General features: G+C 38.7%; 1 protein-coding gene across 6 annotated transcripts in view; it reads left to right on the top strand.

Moving 5' to 3' along the window:
* The window catches only part of SAP130 (Sin3A associated protein 130), an 83,249-nt gene that overhangs the window by 5,359 nt on the left and 63,955 nt on the right, over nucleotides 1–13,935 (top strand). For 4 of the 6 annotated variants that reach the window (XM_077861222.1, XM_077861221.1, XM_077861223.1 and 1 more), the window contains exons 3-7: nucleotides 5,861–6,096; nucleotides 6,820–6,978; nucleotides 8,137–8,248; nucleotides 9,308–9,432; nucleotides 11,046–11,170. In XM_077861222.1, the coding sequence (XP_077717348.1) occupies nucleotides 5,861–6,096; nucleotides 6,820–6,978; nucleotides 8,137–8,248; nucleotides 9,308–9,432; nucleotides 11,046–11,170 (757 nt within the window). The remainder of the gene's footprint in view (nucleotides 1–5,860; nucleotides 6,097–6,819; nucleotides 6,979–8,136; nucleotides 8,249–9,307; nucleotides 9,433–11,045; nucleotides 11,171–13,935) is intronic. The other 2 variants (XM_077861224.1, XM_077861225.1) reach the window with 2 other exon arrangements.

Below are 13,935 nucleotides of genomic sequence, written 5' to 3' on the forward strand. Positions count from 1 at the left end.
CAAGACTTGCTATAGAGCTATGCTAATCAAGACAGTATGATATTGGCATAAAGATAGAGATACAGACCACTGAAAATGGAGGATCCAGGAATAGACCCACACATAATGGTCGTTTGATTTTTGACAAAAATACATAGGTAATTCAATAGGGAAATGATAGTCTTTTCAACAAAACCGTATCCATATGGAAAAAATGAACCTTGACCTTTACTTTTGCCATACACAAGAATTAAGTCACAGTGTATCTCTAAATGTAAAACTTAAAGTTTCTAAAAGAAAATATGGTAATTGCTTATGACTTTGGGGTGAACAAAAATTCTTTAGGTTTCAAAAAACACTGATTAATACTAATTACAAGAGCAACAGGTATATTATACATTATCAAAATTCAAAATATCTACTCTTCAGAAGACACTATTAACAAAATAAAAAGGCAAGCCACAAATTGAGAAGATGGCTGCAATAAATATATCTGCAGAGGATTTATATCCTGAATATACAAAGAACTCTTATAACTCAGTAGCTTTTGCTATGTAAGACAACCTGATTTTTTTTTTTTTTTTTAAAGATTTCATTCATTTATTCATGAGAGACACGGAGGGAAAGGCAGAGACACAGGCAGAGGGAGAAGCAGGCTCCGTACAGGGAGCCCAATGCAGGACTTGATCCCAGGACTCTGGGATTATACCCTGAGCCAAAGGCAGATGTTTAACCACTGAGCCACCCAGGCGTCCCTGATTTTTTTTTTTTAATGGGCAAAATATTTGAATAGACACATCACCAAAGATGCTATCAATGTCCAGTAAGCACATATGAGATACTTAGTAATATTAGTCTTCAGATCAATGCAAATTAAAACCACAAAATAGTACACATCCAGTAGAATGACTAAAATTAAAAGACCAACAATACCAAGTTTGATGTGTTTGTGGAGCAAGTAGAATTCATACATTGTTGATGGGAATGCCAGATAACCTAGACACTTTGGGAAAGGATTTGGCAGTATCTTATAAAGTTAAATATAAACTTAACCATACAACCCAGCAACTTGTTCCTAGATATTTACCCAAGATAAATATGTCCAAAGACCCATACTTCAGTGTTCAATAATTCCTGGAAACAACCCAGGGATTATTAGCTGGTGACTTAAGTTTGGTTTATATGTACAGTGGAATACAATTCAACATTAAAAAGAAACTGCTAGCATATAGAGCAACATAGATGAAACTCAGAAATATTAATACAGTTAACCCTTGAATAACCCGGGGGTTGAGGTCACTGACCCTCTTTGCAGTCAGGAATTTGAGTATAACTTTGACTCCCCAGAAACTTAACTACTAATAAATAGCCTACTGTTGAATAGAAGCCTTACTGATAAACAATCCATATTTATATTTTTATCTGTATTATATGCTATATTTTTATAATAAGCCAGAGAAAAGAATTTAAGAAAAGCATAAAAAAAACAGTTTATAGCAATGTACTGTATTTATCCAAAAAAAATCCACATATGAGTGGAGCCATGTAATTGAAACCGACATTGTTCAAGAGTCAACTGTACTAAGAGAAGGAAACAGACATGAAGGACCACATATTGTGCTCTGGTGCTTGAGTGGCTCAGTTAGCTGAGCGTCCAACTCTTGGTTCTAGCATAAATGGTGGTCTCAGGGTCTTGGGATCAAGCCCCACCTTGAGCTAAGCAAAGAATCTGCTTAGGATTTTCTCTCTCTCTCTCTCTCTCAGATAAATAAGTAAATCTTGGGATCCCTGGGTGGCGCAGCGGGTTGGCGCCTGCCTTTGGCCTGGGGGCGCGATCCTGGAGACCCGGGATCGAATCCCACGTCGGGCTCCCAGTGCATGGAGCCTGCTTCTCCCTCTGCCTGTGTCTCTGCCACTCTCCTGTGTGTGACTATCATAAATTAATAAAAATTAAAAAAAAATAAAATAAAAAATAAGTAAATCTTTAAAAAAACAAAGGACCACATATTGTATGATTCTGTTTGTATGAAATTCCAGAAAACACAAAGCTATAGTCTTAGAAAGCAGATGAATGGTTTTTAAGGGATAGGAGGGTGGGAGGAGGGAAGGAATTGCCTGCAAAGGGGTATGAATGAGAATAATGGAAAATGTTTTGTATTATGATTGTACTGTATTGTGATTATAGTTCTGTATAGTTTTTTTTTAGAGAGCAGGTAGGGTCAGAGGGAGAGGAGACTCCATACCCAGCATGGAGTCTGATACAGGGCATGATCTCACGACCCTTAGATCAATGACCTGAACTGAAATCAAGAGTCAGGTGCTTAACTGACTGAGCCACACAAGAGCCCCGTAGTACTGTTTACTTTTATGAATTTTATGTAATTGTGTATAAAGGGTTAGTGGATTTTTATGTAACTTGTACCTCAGTAAAGCTGATGGACTAAAAAAATGGACAAAAGACAAACACACTTCACAAAGGAAGATATGTATATATGAATGGCCTGTGATCCTATTAAAGAATTTCAACATCACTAGTCATCATGGAAATTCTAATTAAAACCACAATGAGAGACCCACTATATACCCACTAGAATATCTGTGTATCAAGAATTGTGAGGATGAAGAGCTGCTAGAACACTAATACACTGGTTGATGGGAATATAACATGATAGAACACTTTGGAAGTGGTTAATTAATTGGTTTGACCCAACCAGTCTGCTCTTAGGTTGTTGGTAAGAAAGTTAAAAATACTCTTGTTGAACTCTCCACTCTTAGAATAGCCATTTTATTGTATGTAAATTGTGTATCAGTAAAGTAGTTTTATTTGTTTGTTTTGATTCCAAGTTTTTTTTTTAAATTCTAGTTAGTTAACATATCAGGTAATACTGGTTTCAGGTGTACAATTTAGTGATTCATCACTTAAATATAACAACTAGTGCTCCTCACAAATGCCCTTCTTAATACCTGTAACCCATAAAGTGGTTTTAAAAATCAAAATTAAAAAAAAAAATCTGAATGACTAGGGAGAAAAATCAGTATATAACAAAATGTAAGATATACGTCAGTCTTTTCATTCAGCACATGTACTTTCAGAAATTTTGTTCCTAAGGAAATCATTGAACAAGAGCTCAAAGTACATATGGATTTTTATCCCAGAGTTGTTGATACTAGCAAAAAAATTGGAAATAACCTAAAAACCCATCAGTGATAATGCTTTAAAAAGCTATAGTTGGGGTACGTGGGTGGCTTAATTGATTAAGCATCTGTCTATTGATCTTACCTCAGGTCTTGATCTCCGGTCATGAGTTCAAGCTACGAGCTAGGCTCCACGCTGGGCTTGGGGGCATACTTTAAAACAAAACAAAACTACATTATATCTATGCAATGGAATTTCAATTAGCATTTTTTTTTAATGATGTGGTGTATATTCAGTATTACTCAGCAGTTTCAGTTCTGGGTGTTTATCCAATAGAAATGGTAAATAGTTCATCAAAAGACTATATGGGAATATTACTAGCACTACTATTCACATAAAGCAAAAAACTAAAAACTATTGTAATGCCTATCAATAGTAAAATGGGTAATTTGTGATTGATTCCCACAATGACCTGCTGTTACTGACATTGAAAAATCTGCAGCTCATGCAGTGACATACATGGATCTCATACCTATTAGTGAAAGAAGCAAGATACAAAAGGGTACGTTGCTATGAGTCTATTTATATAAAGTTCAAAAATAAATAATAGTTATCTGTGGTGCTAGGAGTTAGGATAGTGAGTACCCTTGGAATCCAGCAAAACAGAAGGCTTCTGGGGAATGTTTTGCATCTTAAGCTGGGTGTTGGTTACTTAGGTATATTCAGTTTGTGTAAGTCCATTGAGCTGTACAATTAACATTTGTGCACTTTATGAAAATTATAGTTCAATGAAAAGCTATATAAATAAAACCCACCCAAAATTAAAGAGGTGAGAAATAACTGAAGGCTTTATCAACATACTAACTAACTCTTGGTGCCTTTGGGGAATAGACTTCAGGAGCAGGTTTATTTTCTTCAGTTTTATGGATTCTTGAACTTTTTATGTAAGTATAATCTCTATGTTTAGAAAATTGTTAATATTATTTTGGGGAAATGATAGACAAGTATGAGATAATACTTTCACAAACTGTTTCATTAAATTAGGTCCTTGATTTTTTAACTTAGATTTTAAATAGGTAACATGTTCTCATGGTCCAGAATTCCCAAAGAAAGTGTACAGTGTTGGGATCCCTGGGTGGCTCAGCAGTTTAGTGCCTGCCTTCACCCCAGGGCGTGATCCTGGAGTCCTGGGATCAAGTCCCACATCAGGCTCCCTGCATGTGTCTCTGCCTCTCTTGCTCTCTCTCTCTGTGTCTCTCATGAATAAGTAAATAAAATCTTAAAAAGAAAAATGTACAGTGAAAAGTATCTCTTATCCCTGTTAGAATCCACTTTCTTTCCCATCAAAAAATCAAGATGCTTTGGGAGTTATGTTTCTACATAAGAAAATAAACACATGTTTGTGTGTATTTCATTACTTTTTCACTATTTTGTACCTTGGTTTTTTCATGTATATATTCTTAGATATTTTTGCATAATGCTCACTGTCATGAGATACCTAAAAAGCTTCCCTGTTCTATTCTTATAAGTTGCATGGTGGTCTGTTATGGGAGTATAACATAATTTATATAGATAGCAAGTCTCCTGTTGATAGACATGTAGGTTTTAAAACTTCCTTTACAGGAATAAAAATGGTGAAACAAATAATCTTGTACGCAAGTCATTTTACACATATGCCATATATCTATAGGATATATTCCTGTAAGTGGAATTGTTGAGTGTCAGAGGCTGTGTACATTGTAATAATGATGGATATTTCCATGTTGGCTTTGTAGGACATTTGTTTTGAAAACCTACATGTTCTTGGACTTAAGAATTATATTTAAAGGCACCTAGGTGGCTCAGTTGGTTAACTGTCTGACTTTGGCTCAGGTCATGACCCCAGGGTCCTGGAGTTTACACTCGGTGGGGAATCTGCTTCTCCCTCTCATGCATACTTGTGCCGTCTCTCTCACAAGTAAATAAATAAAGTCTTTTAAAAAATTGTATTTAGGGGGATGCCTGGGTGGCTCAGTGGTTGAGCTTCTGCCTTTGGCTCAGGGCATGATCGAGTCCCACATTGGGCTCTCTGTGGGGAGCCTGCTTTTCCTTCTGCCTGTGTCTGCCTCTCTGTGTGTCTCTCATGAATAAATAAATAACATCTTTTTAAAAAATAAAAAATAAAAAATAAAATAAATTATATTTAAATTATCATTTTAATGTTAGGGGGTTTTTTGTGTTTTTTTTTAAAGATTTTATTTATTCATGAGAGCCAGAGACATAGGCAGAGGGAGAAGCAGGCTCCCTGCAAGGAACTCAGTGCAGGACTTGATCCTGGACCCCAGGATCATGCCCTGAGCCAAAGGCAGATGCTCAACCGCTCAGCCACCCAACCATCCCTAATGTTAGGTTCTTATAACTTTTTAAATAAATGTCTTAAATGAAAGTGTCATATTTTTTATTGCTCTTTCAACTGTTTGAGTTCATTTTAGATAGTTATCAGGCCCTTTGTTCATAGGAGTGGAAAAGCTACAATATCCAAAAAAAGGCCTGTGTTCCATGGGTGTGGCTCTTGGGTTTGATATCTGTTGGGGAACCTAATGCCCAAATTCTCCTTAAGAAAATCTCACAAAGAAATAGCCACTTTATCAACCCTGAAATTTACCTGTATGCCAATGCCACTCTTGTACGTGCTGTGTAATTCATTAATATTAATTAATATTGGAAGCATATGACATGCTATTTCTCCCTTTCTGTCCTTACTAGTCAATGATGAATCTAGTCGAGAGGCTGAAGTCACTGCCAGGGAGCACATGGGTTCCAGCAGCTCCCTACAGTCCCGAGAAGAGAAGCAAGAGCCTGTTGTGGTAAGGCCCTATCCACAGGTGCAGATGTTGTCTACACACCATGCTGTTGCATCGGGCACACCTGTCACAGTGACAGCCCCACCAGCACATCTGACGCCAGCAGTGCCACTCTCCTTTTCGGAGGGACTTATGAAGGTAATGGAGAGGTTTTAAATTTCACATTAAACCACAGCTAAAAAGACTGGCTAATAATCTTCCTGACAATTTTCACAAAGTCTTAGGCCATATCCAGGATCTTAGTGTTTTCTTTTTGACCCACCAGTATAGCTCTTCTCTGTCACTTAGAGCTCTGCTATTCTGCAGTGCCTAGTCTTGTGCCGCTGGGCAGTTGGCATCACAGGATCTTTTCTAGTGTCCATTATTTTGACATTGATTTTATTCAAGTTATGGGCATGCTAACTCAGATTTTATCTTGGAGTGGCACTCTTCTCCAAAATTTTGTTTTAAAACTTGGTAATACGGGAGTATCCGAAAATATTGCCTTGTATTTTACTTCGTAGCTATGTTTCAGTTACTGGGAGTTTTATTTACTTCCACCCAAACTTAGGATGCAGAATTGTATAGAAGAAAGAATGTGGGCTGTGAGCCATACGATCTGGGTCTTGGTCCCAGTTCCAATTTTTACGGTCTGTGTGGCTTTGAGCAGGTGACATAGCCTTGCTTTGTATGTTTCCTCATCTGTAAAATGGAAATGCCGGTACTTCAATGGAAAAGCTGTGATGCTAAGAGATAAAATATATAAGGCTTCTAGATCTCTCCTGGTGTTCTCCAGGTTTGATTTGTGTACTTTTAACTATAGAATGAATGCATCACTCATAAAAAGCTATTGATATGTTTCGTGTGGTTTTCTGTTTGCAGCCGCCCCCGAAGCCCACCATGCCTAGCCGTCCCATTGCTCCTGCTCCACCTTCTACCTTGTCACTTCCCCCCAAGGTTCCAGGGCAGGTTACCGTTACCATGGAGAGTAGCATCCCTCAAGCTTCAGCCATTCCTGTGGCAACAATCAGTGGACAACAGGTTTTTTTCCTCTTAATTTGCTGATTTTCAAACAGAGATGCCAAACTGTTGATCATTATTTATTGAATGCCAGCAGTACATTGGGCACTGTACTAAGTAAAAAATTAAATGGTCACTGATCTCTGCAAGGGGGAGATAGTAGGTTTGAGAGAGAAGGCTGTTTACAGGGAGTAAAACTAACATGCACTGCACAGTGGTGTTTGTCATTTGGCTAGTATGTATGAAGCATCTGCTGTGTGTGAGGCACTGCCTTTGGTGTGAGATAAAAATCTAGATAAGATAGTCTGTGTCCTTGAGTGCTCAGAGTCCAGTTTTGTGGGATTAAGAATAGCCTCATGGCAGTAGTGCTTCTCTAGAATTTTCTCTGAGGAGAATGAATATGTATCCTGGGCGCCTAGCAGGTTCCGTCAAGCATCTTGTCAGTCATGAACACTTATTTTGTAGTTTCATGATTTAACTTTAATTTTTTCCTGAAATTCTCCTACTCCACAATATGTATATGATTTTTTTTAATATTTTGAATTACTGAGTAAAAAAACCTGAATCTAAAACCTTTCCCTTCAAGTTTTCAAGAAAAAGTTGGTATTCCAAGAAGACATACTATGTTTTCTTCCTTTTGTCATACTGCTGAGTACTTCCAGAAGTACCGGAACCCCCACCTGGGAATGGTGTCAGTCCTGGGAACATGTGAGAGGGGACATCTAAGCAGGGAGCTGAAGAATTCATAGGGGAGTACCTGCTGGGTGCTAATTGCCATTTACTTAGAAGTCCTGCATAGCATAAAGGATGGATGAATGCAGTAGCATGTAAAGGAAATAGAATAGGGAAAAATAAGCTTTTGGCCAAGGCAGAGAAAACAAGTGTGAAAGACTAATATTGAAGATGAGAGTGTCCCAAAGTGGGCAGTCATATGTGTCCATCTGTTAGAGACCTAACACAAGCTAGCCAGCTAGCCTTGAGGCGTTGGAGGGCCCTCACAGTCACTACATGCCTGCTGGCATAGGTCATCATGCATATGTTGTATATCCTTTCCCTTGGGATTCTCACTGCCTAAAAGGAACAACCCACAGTTGGAGGCAGCTGACCTAGAAGCAATGGCTAAGCATCAATGGCTAAAACCAAGCACATGAAAATAATATTACGTTCTGTCTCTTGCAGGGGCATCCCAGTAACCTGCATCATATCATGACCACAAATGTACAGATGTCTATTATCCGCAGCAATGCTCCTGGTCCCCCTCTTCACATCGGAGCTTCCCATTTACCTCGAGGTAAAGACTGCACAAATTGTTAAAATGTGATGGTGAAATATACGTTTGGTAAGAGATTTTTGTTACCATTAACAAAAAATATTTCTAGAATCATCTTATTAAAGTGACAGGACAACAGAAATAAGACACATTTTGAGCATGGTCTAGTATGCGAATTATAGTTGTATTTCAACAAGTGCGTGTATGTTTGTGTGTGTATGTAAACTTAAAGGTATGTGTAAACTTAAAGCAGTTCAAATTTTAATATGGTCTAAGGATTGTCCTGTATAATGAGGAACTCCTCAAAGCTATGATAGTCCAAAATGGTCTTCATTATTAATTTCTTTCTTAGTCAGAAATACAAACATGGATTATTCTTAAAGTTTATTGATAACAGTTACTCAAGTAACATAGCCGTAAGATGAATTTATTCTTACAATTAAGTTCTAATAGGTAGTCAAATATTAAACTGAATGAGTTTTCTCAACTACTTGATCAGAAATTGTAGCCTTCTATTGGTGATTGTAAAATCATCTTTGGGAAAATCAGGCTCATAAGTACAAAACCAGGTTTACTTGGTCATAACATAATTCAGTTTTTCTCAGAGTGAAGTTCACAAGAGTGTCTGTGTTAGGTCAAAACTACTTTTGTGAAAATACTGAGACATCATTTGCCTGTTGTACCATGTTGACTTCGCACTGACGATACAAAGGCAGTGGACCCTCACCAGTGGTTACAGTGCTGGAGCCTTGGCCTAAATGGAGGCAGTGGCACCACACTGTGCTATTCAATGTGCTTTGCTTCTACATACTTGCAGTTAAAAAAAGCAGCATCCAGTTTCGTTTAAGAATGTCCTTGAAGAAGCAGCACAGGTTATTAATTTTATCAAATCATAACCCTTGAGTGCACATATTCCTCATTATCTATGTAAGGGAAGGAAAGCATATATATAACACCTCAGCTACACTACTTGACATACTGAGGTCTAGAAACTATTCACACTATTTCCCTAGAGCATATAACTGGACCTGTGTAAATTGTGAGCCCAGAAGCCATACTAATGAAAAAAATTTTTTCCAGGTGCAGCTGCTGCTGCTGTGATGTCCAGTTCTAAAGTAACCACAGTCCTGAGGCCGACTTCCCAGTTGCCAAATGCTGCTACGGCTCAACCAGCAGTGCAGCACATCATTCACCAACCAATCCAGGCATGTTGGGTTGTGGGTGGTCACCTAGCAAGTATTAAGTGCCTACTCTGAATTCCTGACTCTGTTAGAGCATGGGAGAGTCCTTTGACCCTAAGTGACTTTTGATCCAAGATGTCAAGAAGGTTGAGTTATATACAGTGTGATGTAATCAGCCATAGGGATTTAGAAGAGTGGTGGTAAGGGAAGCTTTCTCTGGGATGGATGTGGTAACAGGGATTCAGAGAAGTGAGAGGCAGTGAAAGGGAGCAAAACTGAACAGTGGTGAGGAAGACTGTGGTGGCAGAATGTACAGTGTTTACTAGAGGCGAGCCAAAACTGAGAGGTTTTCATTCAGATCAGGATTTATGAGCCTCTACATATTTTGTGCACATTTTTATGCATGTGTATGCTTTTCAAGGAAAAGACCGTGTGTCTTTCAACCTTTTTTTCAAGGAAATCTATGGCCTCAGTACTACTGAGGTGTAGTGTATGATGAGGTGACATTGTGATGTCTCTAAATCCAGAGCTCTAAGATACAGAGTATGAATTTGATTTTGTACCCAGCAGAGAACCACCAAGTTTTTTGAACACAGCAACATACAATTAGGGAAATATCCTTGAAAGACTAATGTAGCTGAATCACAGATAGGAGATGAAAATTCAGATACTTTGGGGGCCAGACTGGTAACAGCTAGGTCTAAGACAATAAGGAAAGCTGCTGAGTAGGACATGGGGTAGTACATGCCCAGCCTAGAGTTTTCAATTTAAAACAAAATAAGAGACCTTGCTGGCTAACAAAACACATTTGGAGATTCATTAAGCCCCTGGAGTATAAATGGTATACAGAAAGGATGGGAGAAAGAACCAGGACAAGGAGTTCACTAAAGATAGTATGATGATCCTCCTGTGAGACAACAGACTGTAACAGTAGGCATGGAAGGTAAAAAAGTCTGGAAGTGAGAGGCAGATCCAGAATGGGCAGCATTTGCAAATTCAACTGTATCAGCGTGAAAAAGGGACTATTCAGGAGGGCTCACATGATTAAAAGAACCAATGGTGGGCAAGTAGATGAAGCCCAGGGTGAAACTCATTTGTCTGGTGAATATTTTACACACAGATATAGTATAGGGGAAGGTAAGAGAAGTATATCCATGTGAAAACAGCCAGAGAGCATCTGGGCACCCTGAATCTTCCACAGGCAAATGCTGTTTTTTGTGTGTTTGCTAACTTAGAGTGCCTGAGAGCCAGCATTTCCATCCAGCGACTGATAGTCCCATGTGGAAAGTGCTGGGTTGTGTGTTAAAGTGTCTCTACCAGAACTAACAAATCTGTGGGCATAGAATGAAGGGTTGGATCCCAACTCCTATTAATAGGACAAAATGTTACATCCAGTCCTTTTTAGAAAGGAGGAATTTATACAGTGCAACCAGCCAAAATAGGATATTTTATGGTAATTCTGCTTGTTGGATGAAAAGAGAATTCCTTAATCAGAATGTTGAGAATTTACTTTCATTCAGACATAAACATTGTTGTTTGTAGGCTTAAGTTTCAAATTATACTTTAAGTGTTTGACTTACTGTATTTTATTTTGCTTTTAGTTTTAAATGAAGTATTTTTTTCTCTTCTCTTGGTAGTCTCGTCCACCTGTGACCACCTCTAATACCATCCCACCTGCTGTGGTAGCAACTGTCTCAGCCACGAGAGCTCAGTCTCCAGTCATTACTACAACCGCAGCACATGCTACTGATTCAGCACTTAGGTATATTTGGGGGTTTGAAGATCAGGGTCTCCTCTTCCCTTTTTCCATTCTTTTCCTTTCCTTCCTTTCATTTAGCTCAGTAAATATTTATTGAGTACTTTTTATAAGCCATGTGTAGTATTCTAGGTGCTGGAGTTAAAGCAGTAAACAACCAGAAATTCCTGCCCTCTTAGAGTTTCCTTTCTTAGGGGCTAGAGCCATACAAATAAAAGTTTTGGGATGCCTGGGTGGCTCAGTGGTTGAGCATCTGCCTTTGGCTCAAGGTGTGATCCTGAGTCCAGGGATCAAGTCCCACATCGGGCTTCCTGTGAGGAGCCTGCTTCTCCCTCTATGTCTCTGCTTCTCTCTTTCTGTGTCTCTCATGAATGAATAAATAAATAAATAAATCTAAAAAAAGTTTTAGATGGTGAAAACTATTTTGGGGAAGAATTAGATAGATTTGGAGTGACAGGGTTGGCAGTATAGGCTTACTGTTTTCTGTAAGGTGATCTGGGAGGACTGTTGTTAACAATAGATTGGAGCAGAAAAGTGAAAGATGTAATGAAGTGAGCCATGTGGCTGTGTGGGATAAGAGCATTCTAAGCAGTGGGAACAATAAGCGTTTAAAGGCCCTGAGACAGGAGTGTGTTTACCATATATTAGAAGAAGCAAGGGGCGAATGGAGAGCAACAAGAGATTATTTTAGGAGGTAATAGGGTCTTCAGATCACTTAGGGGCTGACGAAGCCCTCTGTAGGTTTAGACTTTGCAGGGGTGCAATCAATGGGAAGCTTAAGTAGAGTTTTGGGCGTAGCTGTGTCATAATCTGTAGTTTTAGCTAGGTCAGCCTGGCTGCTGTGGAGAGGCAAAATTAGAAATGGAGAGATGGTTTAAAAGGGTATGCAGGAATCCAGAAGAGATCATTGCTGGAGATGGAAAGACATGGTTAGATTCAGAATAAAGTTTTGAAGTTGGTTGAGGATTTATTTCAGAGGAATTATGTAGGGGCAATGAAAGAACAAGAAGAGTCAGGATTCTGGCCCTGCTAGTTGGCCTATGTAGCTAGAAAGATGGAGTTGCAGTAACTTGAGATGAGGAACAGTGGGAGGAGACTGGTTTTGGGCATTGGAAGCTTGTACTGACTTCTGAGCGCCCTAGTGGAGACACTGAGATTGGTAAATAGATGAATTTGAAGTCCAGGGAAGAGTTCTGAAGGAGATAATTTTAGGAAGACTGTATAGATGGGGAAGAGGTTTATGAGAGATAAAAATGTCTCTCAGATGGGAGAGCTGGAGGGGGAAGGAGTATTCTCAGAGGAGAACCCAGATTCATTAGGAAAGGGAGGTAAAGGATATATTTAGAGAAGAGAATTGAGGATGTAGGGGATTTTGCTAAATGTAAAATGTAAGTCCAGAGGCTGCACTGGAAGGGTTGGGTGTCTGAAAAGGAAGAGATCTACAGACCCATACAGGGATAAAGTCTGGTTGATGAGGAGTGATCTGTGATACTTCTTAGAAATGACCAAATTGGATGAAGACATAATGGTGTTTGTCCTTCTGATCCCAAGCCATACTGTGGTAAGGCTGCGAAAGTTGGGAGGTGCAGGGGGATGTGAGTCTTGCCAGAAGGTCTTTCTTGCTTCAGGCATTTGGTTATGTGGTGCATTTGGCAAAATAACAAGTGATTCACTGAACAAAAGGGGTGTAGTAGGCATGGAGCCTAACGCCGTCAGACTAGAGACCATCCATAAGTTTGAATTGCCAGCTGGAGGCAGGACCAAGTGGTAAGGAAGAGGGAGTATAGATGCCTGCCTGTTTTTTTCCTTGACCAAGTAAATAAAAAGGAAGTAAGGGAAGAAAATAAATTTTAGAAAGAATGTTGACTTTTGGGATACTGAGTTTATCCATCAAGGGTCAGCAGGTGGTTGAAGAGATGCCGTTGCCAGAGATAATGGGTTTGGAAAGTCCATCAGCCTGTGGACTCTAGTTAAAGTTTTGAGGTATCTGAGTCTCTGAGGGGGAATGAATAGAGTAAGAAGAGGGTCTGGAAGAGAACTCTGAAGGAAGTAATTTTTGACTGCAGAAGTGTACCTAGGACTTATATTTAACTATATTAGCTCTATCATTCACTAGTTGTGTGATGTTAGGCACATTTCTCAACTTTCCTGATCTTTAGTCTCCTTTTCAGTGAGATGAGGACACTGTATATTGCCTGAGGTACAAAGAGATACAACAGCCCAACATAAGATGTATTTGTTTTAATTTTGTTATCTCCATATATTTAGATGGTATGAGAAAACTCAAAAGTTATGAATGTATATACAGTGAAACAAGTTTTTTTTTAACCATGTGATCAAAGTATCTTTTCCAGTGTATTCAGTTTTTAATAAAAAACGGATGTTGAATTTTGTCAAATCTATTTTTAACGTAGTGCTAGTCATTACTCTGGGCGTTAGAAATATATTAGTTCAACAGACAAAATTCCTAATGACCAGATGATTTTTCTACTTAAATCTATAACAATGATAAATTTCTAATATCTAGCTCCCTTTGAATTCTGGAGCCAAAAAGTTTAAATAGACCAATTTTCATTGGAGAAATGGAAGAAAATTTCAAAGTCTTATCTCCTGAAAAGCACCAGGCCCAGACAGTTTCATTGAATTCTACCAGACTCAAAGACCAGATAAACCAATGATAATTAAATTGGTTCAAGGCATAGACAAAGGAAAGTTCCCCCCAAAAGTTAAGTGATCTTACTCTTTGTGTTAGAGTAATCCTTTCTGCCAGT

This window comes from Canis aureus, chromosome 20, assembly GCF_053574225.1.
Source record: "Canis aureus isolate CA01 chromosome 20, VMU_Caureus_v.1.0, whole genome shotgun sequence".
Taxonomy (NCBI): domain Eukaryota; kingdom Metazoa; phylum Chordata; class Mammalia; order Carnivora; family Canidae; genus Canis; species Canis aureus.